General features: G+C 39.8%; 1 protein-coding gene across 1 annotated transcript; it reads right to left on the minus strand.

Moving 5' to 3' along the window:
- Positions 1–5,746: 5,746 nt before the first annotated feature.
- On the minus strand, positions 5,747–17,585 carry LOC121147732 (vomeronasal type-1 receptor 54-like). The gene is made up of 4 exons (XM_040967641.1): positions 16,631–17,585; positions 9,563–9,708; positions 7,245–7,426; positions 5,747–5,792 (listed from the first exon to the last, which is right to left on the minus strand). Exons 1-4 carry the CDS (start codon positions 17,544–17,546, stop codon positions 5,747–5,749), a joined length of 1,290 nt encoding a protein of 429 aa, XP_040823575.1. The 5' UTR covers positions 17,547–17,585.
- Positions 17,586–18,111: the final 526 nt, after the last annotated feature.

Here is an 18,111-nt window from a genome sequence, read left to right on the forward strand (position 1 = left end):
GAGATAGAAACTATGAAACAGGTCTGAACTAAAACAGTTAATCTAAAGAAACTAATAGAAAGCCTGAACAATAGAATGAATTCTCCAGAATATCAAAATTGGAAAATAACCTATTTAAATACACACAATTAGAGACATGAAAGAAAATCTGAATAAAACTGACAAATCTAACCAAGAAAAGAATGACACTATTCAAAAAACACGAATACCAGAACTACAAGAATTCCTGAAGTTTTGGAATGAGAAGCAGAATTGTAGAGTGTATCTGATAAAATTATAAAAAAGAACTTCCCTGGCCCAATGTGTTCAACTAGCAACTGCAGTTCTCACCTTGCACAGGATCCCATAAATGTGTCAGTCCTAATCCTGACAGTCCCAATTCCCACCCATCTCCCTGCGTGTGGCCTGTGAAAACATCTAGGACAGCTCAGGACTTTTGGACCCTGCACCCACATGAGAGACTTGGAAGAAGATCCTGGATCTTGGCTTCAGATCAACGCAGCTCCGGTAATTCCAGCTGATTGGGGAGTGAATCATCAAATGGAAGATCTTTCTGTCTCTCCTCTTCTCTGTATATCTGACTTTCCAATCAAAACAATCATAAAATAACATAAAATAAATCCTTAAAAACCATGAAACTGTCAACTACAAATAATATACCCAGGAAAGCTCTCATTTTTGTTGGAAAATGAAATAAAATATTTCCACAGTAAAAAAAAGAAAAAAGAATTAGAAGAATATGCAAACACTAATTACTGGGAACGCTATTCAAAAACGTGCTGAAGTCAGAAAAGGGAAAATTAATCATAATCTATGATGACAACTATCTCTGTGTTCAGATGACATGATTCTATACATATGAGAATGAAAAGACTCAATGAAGAGACTGCTAGGTTTTAGAAGAAAGTTGGTATGGCAAGGTAGCAAGGTACAAACTAAACCAAAAAATCAAATACCCTAGTTTATGCAAACAATTCCAAGGCTGAAAAAGAACTAATCCATTTGGTATCATTTAAAAGAACAGAATAGATGCTGAAGTACATTGGAATAAACCCAATTAAACATATCAATGACCTCTATGAGGAAAATTGCAACACGTTAGAAAAAGAAAAATGAGAAGACCTTAAAAAGTGGAGAAATATACCATGTTCCTGGATGTTCAGAGTAAATATAATCCAAATGTCCACATCCAAAAACCAATATGAAAATTCATCATGATTCCAATCAAACTACTAAGAACATTCTTCAGAACACTGTAGAAAATGATACAAAATTTCATTAGAAAACACAGGAGGCCACGAATATCCAAACTATCCTAAAGAATAAGAACCTATATGGAAGGTACAATCCCAGATCTCATGACATATTGTAGGGTGGTAGTCATCCAAACAGCCTGGAACTGGTAGAGGAACAGAGACAAGTTCATTGGAGCAGAATAGAAACATCAGGAAAGAACACACATATGCACAGCCATCTAGTCTTCAAAGAGAGAACAGAAAACAACCCAGGGAAGAAAGAAGGTTCTTTTCAAAAAAGCTGCTTGGACAATTGGATAGCAGCCAACAGAAGCAAGAAACAAGACCCCCATATTTCACTATACAGAAAGATCAAATCTAAATAGATAAAGGAGATAAACTTACACTCAGACACAATCAAACTATTAGAAGAAAATGCAGGAAATACTATACAAGATGGAGACATAGCAGACTTCCTAGAAAAATCATCATAGATATTACAAAATGAATAAATGGGACTACATCAAACTGAGAAGCTTCTTCACAGCACATGAAACAATCAACAAAGTAAAAAGTAAACAGCAGAGCTGGAGAGAAAACCTTTATACAGCAAATAATAGAAAGCGCTAACATCCAGAATATAAAAAGGTTTCCAAAACATATCAACAAACAAACCAGCTAAGAAATCGGTAAAGGGGACCCGGCACTATAGCATAGTGGCCAAAGTCCTTGCCTTGAATGTCTGAGATCCCATATGGCAACCGATTTTAATCTCCGCTGCTCCACTTCCCATCCTGCTTCATGTTTGTGGACTTGGAAAGCAGTTGAAGATGGCCCAAAGTCTTAGGATCCTTCACTCTCCTGGGAGACCTGGAAGAGCTCCTGGCTTTGGATCTCCGCAGCTCCAGCCGTTGTGGTCACTTGGGGAGTGAACCATTGGATGGAAGATCTTCCTCTCTGTTTCTCCAAATTTCTATGTAAAACTTGCAATAAAAATAAATTAATTTTTTAAAAAGAAAAAAAAAAGAGATGGGTGAAGGAAATCAGCAGACACTTCTAAAAGGAACACATGCAAATGGATTAGACATACAAAAAATGTTCAAGCTCTTTAGTAATAAGGGAAATAAAAATAAAAACAAAATTGAGGTTCCACTTAACTCCAGTGAGAATGGCTCACATACAGAAAACTACTAAGAACACTTGCTAGTGAGGATGTGGGAAAATATTCTTCCTCCATTTTTGGTGTGATTGTAAGCTGGTGCAGCCTCTATGGAAGTTGGTATGGAGAATAATCAGGCAACTGACAACTCACACACCATATGACCCAGCAATACCACTCCCGGGGATATATCCAAAAGACCTGATACATACACATGAGAAAGACACTTGGACTTCTGTATTCACTACAGCACAATCAACAATCACAAAATCATGGGAACAATCTAGATACCCAATGCAAGAGGACCGGATAAAGAAACTGATACATCTGTTCTACATAATACTAGCCAGATATTTAAAAAAAAAGAATGAAATTTTATTGTTTGCCTCAAAATTGGCCCAATGGGAGATCATTATGCTAAATGAAATGAACTAATCCCAAAATGATAGATTTCATATGTTTGCTCTAATGTAACTTCCATTAAAAAAACAAAGAAAAAAATATATATACGAAGGTAAATAAATACACATGTGGAGCTCCTAACATGAAGGATGTAATGGAGACCAGAGTACCAGAAATCAAGGAAAATCAACAGAATGCATCTCTACTAATAAATTAAGGTAGACTCCCAATGAAACTTCTAAATATGGTGAGACAACAAAAACTTCGGATCTCACTCTTGCCTGTGCCAACAGTGTCATAACTCACATAAAGAGCACAAAGTTGGAACCATTTCACTTTCACCACTTAGATCTTAGGAGCTGCTTGATCATTGGAAAAACACTGAGAGGAACTAGGTAGTATATAAATGGCAGCCTGGAAGCTTCAATAAAGGGCATTTTACTGACACGAATGACCCAGTGTGTGTTGTCTTCCTTTCAACCCTATCACCTCTGCTCTGGTAGGGATACATAATGACGGGGTTGTTGCAGGCACAAATGTAGAGACATAGTGCAGCACGCATCACTGCATCCAGACCAAACATGGATTCCTGGTGAAACTGTTGAATATATGCTGACAAGAGGATGCTGAACTCTCTGACATGTTCCTTGCCTACAATGTTGGGAATCACTTCAATAGCAGAATGACAAACTTATGACTGTTTATATAGGACTACCCATTACAATACTAGTGGGTAAATCAGTAGTGTGGAGGGTCTTGGGGAAGGGTACAGCAAAGCCCAGAGACAAAGGAGCTGCATTATTATTTAAATCCTGACCAAAAGAGTTACTAATTAGGAGAGAATAATAAATATTCTAATCAACATATGTCACCTTACCTATAAATGGAAATAAATTAGATTAACAAAGACTTCTCAAGTGAATCCTAACAGGCTAGGATATAATGAGATGATGTATCCAATGTCTAAAGGGAAGGACATTTTCAAACAAGATTATATCCAGTGAAACTATCCTTCAGAATGAGGAAGAAAGAAAGTATTCTCTAGACAGAGAATTCCCCACCAGAACAACCTTCAAAAGATTTGAAGTGGGTCATACACCAGAAGTAACCATAATGAAAACATAACAGTATCATATTCACTAAGAGAACACACACAATCATTAACAAGTTAACAAAATGTTAGCAATTGACCAATGTTAAATGCAGTGCATTTTATTCCCTAGTCAAAAGCTGTATCTTTGTTCACTGGGTTTTAAAAAGGGAACAACCACATTCTCCCTACAAGAAATCACTTGGAATATAAAGGAAATGAAACTATGGAAATGGATACTACAAGCAAATGGAAACCAGAAATGAGGATCATTATACTAAAAAAACAAAACAAAAGAAAAAACCAAAAAAAAAAAAAAAAACCCAAAAAACCCTTAAATCCAAATCCAAACCTGTAAAAAGAGACAAAGTAAGACATTATATGTATAAAATGATCAATTTTACAAAGCAGATGTGATAAGCATAAATAAATACTGACCTAACCCAAGAACAAGGGGGTTTCCAATCTGGGGTAAAGGATAAAGCACTTGCTTACAACACTGGTATTTCGTATGGGAAGTGATTGCAACACCTGCTATTCCACTTCCAATACAGCTATCTGCTTCGTGTGTGAGAAAAGCAGTAGAGGATGGTCCACGTGCTTGTGCCCTGTACACATGGAAATGACCTGGAAGAAGAACCTTCTGCTCCTGGCTTCAGTTTGGCACAGCCCTGACAACTGCAAACATTCAGAGAGTAACTACCAGATAAAATATTTCTCTCCCTTTTCCTTCTCTCTCTCTCCTTCCCTGTTTCTCTCCAATCCTGCCTCTCAGATAATTAAAAACAAATCTTTAAAAAAAACTTAGAAAAGAAAACTACAGAGACAAATGCCAAAGATTTTACTACAACCTGAAGTGAAAGATGGACTCCAATATGAAAATAGTGTGGGAATTTAACATCTTACTAACATCAAACAACAGACCACCCACACAGAAAAATCAACAGGGAACATCAGAGGAGAACCAATCACACAGATTTTCACAGAATATCACCAAAGAAGTAAAAGCTATGTAATTTACTCATCACCACATGTGCACATTTTAAGAGAGACCATACATCAACGTATAGATGAAGCTCGATTAAGAATATCAGTTAAAAAAAACCCAAAAACAAAATAAACAATAGGAACAAAACTAGAAAATCCAAAACGAAATGAAATAAAACATGCCACTGAATGAACAATGTGCCACTGAAGAAATTAAAAGCAAAATAAAAACCTTTTGAAGAAGATTATGCAACTGTATTTCATATATGACTCTGAAAAATTAAAAATTAAAACATTCTGGAAGACAGGAAATTAAAATACAAAATATCAACATCCATTGAAATACAGCAAAAGCATTGAGAGGGACATTTATAACAATAAGCACAAAAAATAGAAATATCTCAAGTAAATGATCTCAAGGACTGTTTTTAAAAGGAAAAGTTAGCAGGAATCAATAAATGATTTTAAGAAAAACAGCAAAAATTAATGGAATTGGAACAAAAACAAATAAAATTCAACAACACGGGCCATTTTTTAAAAATATGAGCAAAATAAGAATTTCACCATACAAATAAAAATCAAGTAAAATTAGAGATGAAAAGAAATACATCATAATAAACTACTGTAAACAATTATATACCAACAAATTGGAAAATCTGACATGGGCATTCTTTGACTACATATAATTTATCAGGATTGAATTAAAAGGTGGCTTGGCATTGTGGCATAGCCAGTGAAGCTTCCATCCGTAATGCTGGCAGCCCAAACGACCACTGGCTTGAGTTCCAGCTATTCTAGCTCCCTACTGATGGCCTGGGGAGGCGGCAGATGATGGTACAAGTGCACAGTTAACCCAACCCTGAGTTTCAGAAGTTATATGGAGTTGGTGTCTGATACCAGTGTTTCTGGAATGGTAAATCTAGGCAAAAAAACAGAAAAGGGATTTAGATTGTCAGGCAGGGGAGCACCAAATCATGGGTCAGATACTGGTTAACTGTGGAATTAGGAAAAGCTAATACACCTTTCTGAACCACAGCTGCCTAGGTGTAAATAATAATTGCAATAACATATTCTTCTCAAAAACTGTTGTGATAACAACAAGAAATTACAAACGTTGAGGACATAATGTGGTGTCCAGCTCAGACTACACAGACTAACACATCCTGGTTTTTCCCTTCTAAGATCAAATTTGAAAAAATGTTGAAATCTTAAGGATGTGATTGCATACAGCCTGGAAAAATGCTTTGCAGAAAACAGCTCACCTGAGTGGTCAACCACATTATGGTGCCTCCTCTAGGGAAGAGTGAGAGGGAACATTCCACAATTCAGGAAAACGAGCTGGCTGAAACACAAAGGGAACCTCTGGTCAACATACCGTATCAGAGGAGAAAGAAAATTAACTTCTTCTTACAAACAAACAAACCAGAGCCTTAAATGGCATTTCACCATGCAGCTTTCCAAAGGAGATATGTTTTATTTGAGAGTGGGGAAAAAGAAACAGAGATCCCATCCACTACTTCATTCCACTACAACTACAAGAACTGGTCCAGGTCATAGGCAGGAGCCTAGAACTCCATCTGGGTTTCCCACATGAACAGAAACCTGAAAGAGCAAGGGGGGCCAGGACTCAGGCCCAGCATCTTCTGTGGGTTTATGGCTATTCCAAACAGTGCACAAAGTGCTCTACCAGACACCCACCACCATGGTGGTTTAAATTTTATTTTTAAGAAATGAACGTTTAGAATTATGTGATCTTCATTTCGTTAGCGATTTCATTTTCACTGTACAATTCGTAGAAATTTGTATTTTCTGCTAGTACATTTGTTACATTGTATATTTTAAAGCTTTAAATTTTTTCAGAGATCTAATTATTTATTTGAAAGATTAACAGAGACAGGGAGTGAACGAACCAGAGAAGGAAAAGAAAGAGAGAAAAAAAAATCTGATAGGAGCTTCAACCAAATCTCTCACTTGGGTCATTGGGGCACAGGCACTTGAGCACTTCAAGTTGGTTTTCCTAACTAAGCACATCATTAGCTGGGAGCTGGACTGGAAGTGGACAGGACATGATGTGGTGCCCACATGGGGTACAGGCATCACAAGCAACCGATTTAACCACTTCAACACAACTGCTGAACCAAAGTTTTACTGTTACTCATTCAGCCATTAGTTGTATGACCCAAAGCCCACCTAGTCAACACAACTTCCCACTACAGTTTATCTTTTTCCTAGTAATATGAAGTGTAACTAGTGCGGTGAACCTGCCAGGGCTGAGACCTGGAGTCCCCAGTCACAGGAACCTGTGCCCGATTCAGGAGGCCCCCTTTCTGCCACTTTCCCAGCACCCAAGGTGGTTCGTGACCCCCTTTACCTGGTCTGGTCCCCGGGGTTCCTACCTTCTGTCCTGAGCAGCAGGAGATGCTGTTCTTCACTTTCCTTCCTTTTTATGACTTCTGTGAGGAGTTTCCCAAGATCTTCGTCTAGCAGGCAGTCCCGGAGTTTATCCCATTTGTCATCCTCATACCTGGTGGAGTTCAGTAAACACTTGTCTGTCTTCAAACGGAGGCAGAACCTTTACAGACAGCACTGGTGGCGGTTTTACCAGCCTGGGAAACACAAGGTCAGCCCTGCAGGTGAGCCCCAGGTTTGGCCCCTGACAGATTCCCCACCTCAAGTCACAATGAGTGTTGCCAAGCAACACCATGAGAGCATGCACACTTCACACTTCGCTCCAGCCAGTCATGAGGCAAGCGCACAAAGGCTCAGTGGGCAGGACTGATGGGCGGTCCTCCTCTCTGAGCAATTATCTTGTTTTCTTTCTTTTTTTTTTTTTATTGTTGCTTACATTGTATTATGTAGTACAGTTTTATAGGCGCTGGGGATTCCCCCCACCCCTCCCATACCCCTCCCCCCATGGTGGATTCCTCCACCTTGTTGCATAACCATAGTTCAAGTTCAGTTGAGATTCATTGCTTGCAAACACATGCCTAGCATAAAGTTCAGCGTCTTATTGTCCAGATAAGCTCAGTGGCCTCTTGGGGAGACCTTCTATGGTCTGAAGATAGGTCCAACAGAGTAAAGATCCGGTCAGTTAAAAGCCCCAACAAGGCCTCAGTATCAATATACAACATTATGGAATTAATTGACATAGTATTGGGTAAACAATATGTTAAAAATAATGCAAGTTCCCTTCTTCGAAACATCTGGGTTGAGACAGTATCAATGACACGTTCAAAAAATAACAAACAACCAAACAAAAAATTACAGGTTAAATCAAGGCAAACATGTGGTATCTAATCTTTTGGGATTCGCTCATTTCCCTTAGCATTATAGTTTCTAAGCAAATTGAGATTGGTTGTCTGTAAGAAACAATCTGAGAGAGTTTCATACCTGACTTGATGCTAAAAACTTGTCCAGAGAAAACTCCCCTAAAGGTTCAATCTCCTTACTCCTCAGTCCCTCATTCTTGTGGGTCCTTCAGGGTTTCCATGGGAAATGGACAGCTGCAACTAAGTCGCATCATGGTGAGTTTAGATACTGTGTCTCTGAAGGTCATCAACTGCAACTTTGAAGGATTAATCAGCATTTGTTGTTCAAGATTCATGAAGAAAAATTATCATTTTTTACCTTTTAAAGGAGCTATTTTTTCAAAAATGGTTTCTTTTAAATCAGAAGCACAGAGATAGAAAGAGCAGATGTTCAATCCACTTTTGTTCCCTTCCAAATGTCGACAGGGACAGAGCTGGCATGTCTGGTACCAGGAGACACCAAGATAGTAGGAAGACTAGAAACTAGGAGTCTCCTCCAATTACCTGCATGGGTGCAGGGGCCCAAGCATTTGGGCCACCCTCTGCTGCTTTCCTTTGTGCGTTCCCAGCAAGCTGGGTCAGAATTGGAACAGTCAGGATTCCATCTGGCATCATGGCTGTCAGACTGTACTCACTACACTTCAACACCAGCTGGTACATCCTATATCTCACACTCTGGGAGGGTCTTCACAGACTGATCTCTGAAGGGTCATGTCCTAAGGCTCACAGATTATGTGATATTTCCAAAAACATTGTCTCATTTTGTTACTCAAATACTCCTGTTTTAAGAATTTTGCATGAGTTCCAGATACTGAGCACAATTTAAATTTTTAAGAATCACTTTTTATTCAGCTTTTTATACATACCAACAATTTATACATGGCCAACATTGCAAGGATGAAGCATTTCACAATTATAAGTGTACTCTAAATATTCATTTTTGTTATTTGTTTATTTATTTTAGGGACCGGGACATGGACTCAACTGGCTAATCCAACAACAACAACACAGGGACCACACATTGCTCTTGGTTCATGTCCTGGTTGCTCCATTGTATACCCAGCTCCCAGGAAGTATCCTGGGAAAGCAGAGGAGACTTCTCAAAGCCTTGGGGCCCTGTACCCTTGTGGGATACCTGTAAGAGCCTCTTGTTTCCAGGCTGCTTGCTTTGGAACTGCTCAGCTTTAGCCATCACAGCCATTTAAGGAGACAAACAGAAGATGGAAGATTTCTGTCTCTCCATCTCTCTATGAAATTGTCTTTCCAAGGAAAATAAATGTATCTTTTACAAAATTACTTTGTTGATGTTTTTGGTTATTTGTTTGGTCTTTTAGATTTTTTTTATTTTAGTAGTTATTATATGGGTGAGGGGGTTGCACACCTTTGAGGGCCTCTGATTTATGTGGAGTGGCTCAAGAATGGGGACAGGTAAAGATGGATGAGACAAATGGTTCAGCAGTTTCTCCTGTGTCTGATGCTGAAGGGCAGAAAGAGTGTACCAGTTCTCACTGACACACTCCATCAGTGCTAAGGAACAGTTAATCATGTCATGTTACCTATGTTGCCTCTAAAAGTCACCAATGGATATAATGTTCCAAGGGTATTACTTGAATGGTCCTGATTGTCCTGAAAAGTTGTTGGTTTCCTTATACTGGAGCTGGAAAGTTCTTTCTAAGGTCTATGGGCTGTCCTTGATATCCTCAGTGTGTCCACAGACCTAGGAGCTTGCTGCAAAGCCTGTCCAGGTGTGTTTTCCACCTTGTCCATCTATCCATCTTTTGGTGAAATATTCAAAATCTTCTGTTGGCTTAGATCATCTGATTGTCTTGCTTTTCATGTGTAACTGGGCATGCTTTCTTTTCTTATGTGGAAATCAGTAAGCAAAAACGTACAGTCCTATAAAATATGATCCTGATTCAATGCACATGGCCTTAGGATTTTCCCTACACACGAGTTTCTACTTCAGCAGTCCAATTGGGCAGTCCCCTAAGAAACCTTGTGTCTTCAGACCTAGCTCTGATGTACACCAGCTGATGAAGCATCAGGTCCAGCTCATACAGGTTCATACACACAGTGCTCATATCAATGCATATGGGGGTGGGGGTGGGCAGGAATGCTCCCTGTTCCATCCAAAAGTGAAGCAGCTGAGACACAAATGGTTGCCCGTATTGGATGCTGTCACTTGGAGGCAGAGGGTTGGCCTGTTCTACACATGGTAAACTCTGCAATGTTAGGAACATTAGTAGGTACACAGCATTAGCTGAGTCTGATATGTCAAAGTGTTTTCATATGCAACACTGTAAAAGTCCATTAAATGAAGACACTAAGTACACAAATCCCATTTATGGTACAATTTATGCTTTTGAATGTTACTGGCAACTTTAAAAACATATTTGGGGGCTCATTAGACCTGCATGCAACCTGTGGCACTTGCATCTTTGCCATCTGAAGTACAGTTCCTGTGTTGAATGCTCCACTTCCAATCTGGTTCTCTGCTTGTGGCCTGGGAAAGCAGCAAGGAATGGCCCCGGTCCTTGGGCTACTGCACCCATGTGGGACACCCCAGAGAGGCTCCTACAATTTATCTGGGGAATGCACCAGGAAATAGAATGTCTTCTCTCTATCTCTTTTTCTCTTCTGCAAAATCAGCCTTTTAACATAAAAATAAAACCCTCCATACATATTTATTACACATAGATAATATGTATTTAGATAGTTTGACTAGCTTTAAAATCATGTATTCCAAACAAATAATTTTCTCACTAAAAGTTTTCAAATATTATCTTACTTGTTTTATTCAATAGAGGCAAAATGATTTCTCAATGATTATTTTATTCCACAAATATCTGATATTTCCAAGGCAATGACAGACCTAAAATGAAATCCAAGATTGTAATATGACTTCAACAGGAGATAACTGTGACCCTTTTATTTGAGCCACCTCAATTTTCAACCATGTTAGTGGGGAGCTTTAGTTGGTAGTGGAGCTAGAACTCCATCCCAGGCTCTCTGAGACAGAATAAATGCACATCAAGTGGCTTCCTAGCTGATACAGCAAATGCCGATCCTACTATTCACTTCACAAATGACATTAAAAATATGGGTAGAAAGTATTTTCATCCACATTCTTTTTTCAGAAAAAAAGTAAAACAAATGGGATAATGTGTGTATATATCACACACATAATCTGTGAAGAATGAACAGACAAAAGATATCTCTAGGATTCCTAGAGATAGAATTAAAATGATGCATAAGATGATTCTGATTTTTGAAAAAGTTTACTGAGAGTTCTTTTGTGACCTATAATATGATCAATACTGGAGAAAATTTCATGTGCAGGTGAATAAAAATGGCATATTCAATGTCTGTGGAATAAAAGACTGTTGATTTATACATATTACATTGTTTATGAGGGCACAATAGCTGATTTATGACAGTTGAATGATGATTCATAATATAAATTGATTATTATTATACAATGGTTGCTTTAAAATCAAGATTCATTATAGTCATGAGAATTTTATGACTTACAACTGATTATATCAATAGTAGATGAGTTTTATTGCAGAAGAATGGTGATTGATCATATACAAATTGATTAAGATGTCACAATGCTTTTACTATTAATGGATGGTTTTTGGCCTTAATGATAGTGATAATTGCGTAATTGTCATTTTGTGACTTCTTAATTGATCATCTGACACTCTTCGGCCGATATCAGAATATGGCTTTCACTTGAGAAATGTTTATGATTTCATAAATATGATTTCATGAATGTTTATGATATTATATCAATGGATTGTTTTTTTCTGATTTCAAATTCATTATAATTGCAAAATTCTTGCTTTCACAAAGCAATTGGTTATGATATCAGAGTGGAATGTTGATACTGGATTATGACTTCACAGTTACAGGTTAATGAGATCCTGTTGTCTTTCATGAATCTGAAATTACATTATTAGGTTTATTACATCAGAATGGTGGGATATCATATACCAATTGATTATGATATCAAATTTTCTTATGACTATTTCAAATTTTGATCTCACAATTAGTTTATATGACATTGAAAACTTTGTGATCTGTGACTGTGTATTGTACTTTTGTGTTGCAGTATAGCTTTATAAAGTAAAGCCTTTCAATTTTTTTTAAAGATTAATTTACATTTACACAAAGTCAGATACACAGAGAGCAGGAGAGATAGAGAGAAAGATCTTCCGTCTGATGATTCACTCCCCAAGTGACTGCAACATCCAGTGCTGTGCTGATCCAAATCCAGTAAGCAGGAAACTCTTCCAGATCTCCCACATGGGTACAGGGTCCCAAGGCTTTGGGCCATCCCCAACTGCTTTCCCAGGTCACAAGCAGGGAGTTGAATGGGAAGTGGAACAGCCAGGATTAGAACTGGCGCCCATATGAAATCCATGCATGTTCAAGCTGAGGACTTTACCCACTAAACCATGTTGCTGGGCCCAAGCCTTTCACTTTTTAAAAATAGATACACAGATAGAGGATAGATAGATGATAGTTAGCTAGCTAGCTAGATAGACAGATGATAGATAGATAGATAGATAGATAGATAGATAGATAGATAGATAGACAGACACATAGATGCATAGATACATAGATGGAAATCTCAGACACTGAGACTCCTGGAGACAGGCTTTTGTGTTTCAGGATCCCAAAGAAAACACGCTTAAATTATTTTGTCTGTTCCTCTCCCTTCTTCTGCACTGACAAATTTCATTGAGGCCAGGGTCATGAGTCAGGTACTTTCCTATTTAGACATACAGCTGCCTAACTACGTATTCTTTGGAAAGAAATATGTACTAGTAGAAATCAACATTCCTCAATCAAGCTTGCTTTTATTAGTGACCAAGTAATAAAATGTTTACCAATATGATCAAATATTTATTGCATAATTCTAAAAAAGTTTCTTTCTTTACCTAAAAAAAAAAAAACTATATGCGAATAGATGCAGTCTTTTTTCCTAGATTACAGGACTTTCATTCTTCCTGACCTGAGTACTGATGAACACATCAGCTGTCCAAACCAGAAGATGAAAGCCAGACAGCCCTTCCAGGGGACAAATGCCATTAGGTTGTAGAAGTCATCTTTGTCAACTCAGCCACCTCACAGAAACTGCCTTTGCACAGGATGCACAAAATGAGTGTAATTGCGATCACAAGATGAGTTTAATTTCCAAAGTTAGGAAAAAAATTCTGGCTACTATATATACCCACTATAATTCACAGGCTTCCCCACTCAAGGGTTCTAGGATCATGTCCACAATTCTATGTGAATTGCTGGGCAGGAAGGGAGAGGATGCTGATGTGTTGGTGCCACATCATAACCAGCTAATTAGAAAGCAGGAGGCCAATGTGGATGGTGAGCATCGTGAAGAGGAAACCAGTTTATGGTAGGCCTCGGTGGAAAGCAGGAGGCAGCTGTGGGAAGAGGTTGACCTGAGGAGAGTATCTGGGGAGAGTGGCACAGGCCAACACTGAGGAAAACACCATGATAGAGGAGCTTGTGAAACACAGCTGTGGGACTCACATATGTCTAAAGAAGGGTCCTCCCATAGGAATTGAGGAAAAAGAGTCTGTGCCTCAGACCCAGACTGCCATTCAGAAAGATCTACTGAAATGAAAGTCCCTTAAAGCCCCTTAAATCTCTTCCAGCAGTGCTTAGCAAGACCACAGGGAAGTCAGTTGTGTTTGTGACTGGAACGAAGACTGTGGTATAAATGTCTTCCTTCATTGTCAAAGAGGATCCTGAGCAGCAGCCTCATGGGCATGTGTCCTTGAAACAGGTGTAACAGAGTCCCTGTAGGAGGATGGACATGAACAGGATGTTCATGATAGAAAAGTCATCTTCCTGGCTCAGGGTCCATGTCCTTCCCTTTAGTTACTCATCCAGGTGGCCCACACAGAGCCAAAGCAGTCCAGGCAAAACAGCATGGCCCAAGAGGAACAGACCAGAAGATGGAGCCAGGGACCAACTGAGGACAGGAAGAGGAGGATCTCCAAGGTGAGGAGCAGGATCCTAATCTGGAAATGCACCCCTAAAAGGAGGAGCAGGAACCAGAGATGATGAGGCCAGATATGAAGTGTTCTATACAGATTCATTTTGCAGCATCCCATACCAGGGGATGCAGATTCTGAACAATTTGAGTGGGTCTCTGAGGAAACTAAAGCCAATGTAGGATTCAGATGCAGTACAGTCTTTTTTTTTTTAAGATTTATTTTTTATTTTTTTATTGGAAAGGCGGATATACAGAGAGGAGAGACAGAGAAGAAGATCTTCTGTCCGATGATTCACTCCCCAAGTGAGCGCAACGGCCAATGCTATGCCGATCCAAAGCCAGGAGCCTCTTCTGGGTCTCCCGCGAGGGTGCAGGTTCCCAAAGCTTTGGGCCATCCTCGACTGCTTTCCCAGGCCACAAGCGGGGAGCTGGATGGGAAGAGAGGCTGCTGGGATTAGAACCGGCGCCCATATGGGATCCTGGGCGTGCAAGGCGAGGACCTTAACCACTGTGCCACCACGCCGGGCCCGATACAGTACAGTCTTGCTGGAGTGTCCAACAATGTGCTGAGCATGATTTGACAAGGAATGGAAGAGGCAGGTTTGGCAACAGGGAGCCTGAATCCAAAGCTCGGTGCCGAAGCTGCACGGGGAAGACAAAGACTGGGATAGGAATGCTGAAGATGATGTGTGGTAGGTGTGATGCAAAGGGGGATGTTGGGGTTTCAACTTGGACTGCAGCAGGTGTTTCTGCTGCTGCAATGGACATGGTCATCTGCAGTGCTGCAGTGCTGCTTCTCCAGAAACTAATAAAAAATCTAAATATTGGGGTTTTTGACACGTTACAATGAACCTATGCTCCAGCAATTCCACCCTAGCTATCCACTCAAACCAAGGAAAGCAAATACTTGAGCAGGGACATCTATACTAGCAATTATTGATGTAGTGACCACTAGAGCCAGAAGAGGGAAACAAAAGCCTACTGGTAAATCAACACACAAGTAAGCATCTGCAGTGAAACTGAAATCCTGTCCTGAAAGGAGATGCTATTTTTCCCTTAAACAAATGAGTCAGGCACAGTGGGTGCTCTGCCACCTGTGATTCCATAACAGTAGTTTCAACTCATGAATATGCATTTTTTCATTGATCCTATGCCTTTGGATATGTACAGGAAATGGACAAAGTATCTGGGCCCCAACCATGCATGTGAGAGACCATGGCAGAGACCCAACTCCTGAATTCGGCCTGGCCCAAACCTGGCTGTTTTTGTCACACGGCGTGTGTACCAGAAAATTATAGCTCTCTGCATTGCACTTTCAATAACAATAGTAATAGCAACAACAGTAAAACTCAAGCTTTCAGGCATGGATGTCTCAGCCCTGGGACTTAAGCACCACTCCATCACATGCCTTGGGCTCATATTTCAATGAACATTCCTTAATGTTTGTGATTTTAAAATACTCCGGTACAGAGAAATGGAAGGAACAGAAATTAACAGGTAACAAAGGAAGGAAAACATGGGAAATTGTTGTGTTATAGTTACAGAATTTCATTTGGAATGAAGACAAACTCTAGAATCGATAGTGATCGTGTGTGTACAACATTGAGGCAAATGCACAATGGGTGAGTGAATTTTACATTTTAATGATTTAAAGGATGAATTGTTAAAGTGTGTGGAAGTAATAAAAATATGCCATTTTTTGCTTGTGCACTGTGCAAGTGAAAGCCACTTGGAAATATTTTAGTACAAACAGAACTTTTGGAATTTCGTAGTACTGCATTCTTATCTTGTGCATTTTTATGTGGTGATTTGTAGTAATTGCACCTTTTTTTTTTTTTTTTTGAGAAAACGGCAAATGAGCTAACCTTGTCCTATCTGTCACTCTGGGTTTAAAAGAGGAAAATCAAGCAAAAACCAAGTAAACAGAACACAAAACCAAGTGTTAGGGATGGCAAACTGAATGCAAAGGAAGGATCTCTTTCTAGGTTCCTACAACATCTGAATCAGCTTAGATTGCCTAGTATCAGGCTGCGTCTAGAAACCAAGTCTATTTGTACAAGCCTTGATGATTTAGTGCTACATGCATTTAGGGAAAGGAAATTTCTAGAGCTGTATATTTTTAAAGATTTATTTATATTCATTGCAAAATTATATATATAGAGAGAGAGGAAGATCTTCCATCCGATGATTCACTCCCCAAGTGACTGCAACGGCCAAAGCTGAGCTGATCTGAAGCCAGAGCTCTTTTAGGTCTCCCACATGGGTGCAAGGTCCCAAGTCTTTGGGCCATCCTCAACTGCTTTCCCAAATCACAAGCAGGGAGCTAGATTGGAAGTGGGGCCACTGGGCTTAGAACCAGTGCCCATATTTGATCCTGGCATGTTCAAGGCGAGGACTTTAGCCAGTAGGCCTCAGCACTGGGACCTTGAGCTATGTTTTCAGGAACTGGAGGAGGCATTAGGGAAGCTCGATCCTGCATCAGGACACAGGGACTGAGACTGGCAAAACCAAATTCTGGAAATACTTTAAGCTTGGATATTGTGAAAATCTGTGTCAGAGTGAACCCTATGTAGAAGGACAAAATGAAATCTGGCCAATAAAAGAACAGGAAGCAGGTCATGAGAATGAGAGTACTCTGAGTAGCTCTGATCTCTGGGCTGGGATATTTGGCACATCTGGAGCTCTGGAGGTAGAGGACACGCTTGTGATGTTTGTACAGATAGAGAGCCATGTACAGACTGCTGCAGCCCATGAGACTCTGAAAGGTGAGTTCTCGAAGAGCCATGAGGCAGAGGAAGAGCCATCTGATCATTTGTGGAGCTGGCAGCATGTAGCAATGTTCAATGTAGAGTCTAACACTAGACTCATTCATGTTGTTGACTGCTGTGATATAATAGAGAAAGTTAGAGCCAATGAGGAAGCTAAAGACCCAGAAGAAGAGGAGGTAGGGAAGAACCTGCCATGCAGTGTGTGGTTTGAGCTGTTCCCACAAGGTGTTCCTGGGACTGATGGTGATGGCCTGGACTACACTGAGGAGGCAAGTGGTGCAGATGGAGAGACTTCGAGCCACCCTATTCAGGTAAATCACAGTTTTACAAAGAATCTCACCTAGTAGGAAGTTACTGATATAAATGACTGTGATTATGTCTTTCATTCCTGTGGTACAGATGATGATAATATTTGAAAAAGCCAAATGGATGAGAATAAGGTCTATGGATTTTTTCACAGAACCCATGACCAAAGTGTGTGCATGTCTCACAACTATGAGGAAGTTCCCCACCATTCCAGGTCCAGAGAGAGAAAGAACGACTATTCTCTGGATGAGGTCACTCCAGGTCATCCTCTGACTTCAGGAACAGGACTAGAGAAACAGTGTGAGGAAAACAAAGAAGGTAACATGGCAAATTTCAGGTGTGTGGATCTCCTCTGCTTATTCAAGAGCAGTGATGATGCACATGCAGGTTGAGCTGCACAGACACGTTCATACCTTGCTGTTCATTCTTAGAAGCTCTCTCATCTCCTATTTGATCTCCTTTTTTGTGTGTTGGTTTGTTGAAACAGGGATGGTAACAGTTGCAACTGAAACATGACATCTGTGTTAGTGCATCTTCCTGCCTTTCTACAAGAGCGTTATATGTATTGATCAGGTGGAAAGGTACTTGAAGAACTTTTCCCAGAAAACATCAAGTCAAAACACTCCATCATCAGTTCCAAGCCATGATGTTGAGGCCCTTCCTTTTCACTGCTGACACTCAGCACCTTAGCCATCTGGTCTGTGCTGGTGCCCCATGCACATCCTCTGTACCAGTGAGCTCTGGGAATTTATCCTGGCACAGAAAGACAAACGCGGCCTGTCCTCACTTATTTGTTGGAGTGAAAATTCCATCACAAACAAGGGAACAACA

This window comes from Ochotona curzoniae, unplaced genomic scaffold, assembly GCF_017591425.1.
Source record: "Ochotona curzoniae isolate NIBS_2020 unplaced genomic scaffold, NIBS_Ocur_1.0 scaffold_461, whole genome shotgun sequence".
Lineage (NCBI taxonomy): Eukaryota > Metazoa > Chordata > Mammalia > Lagomorpha > Ochotonidae > Ochotona > Ochotona curzoniae.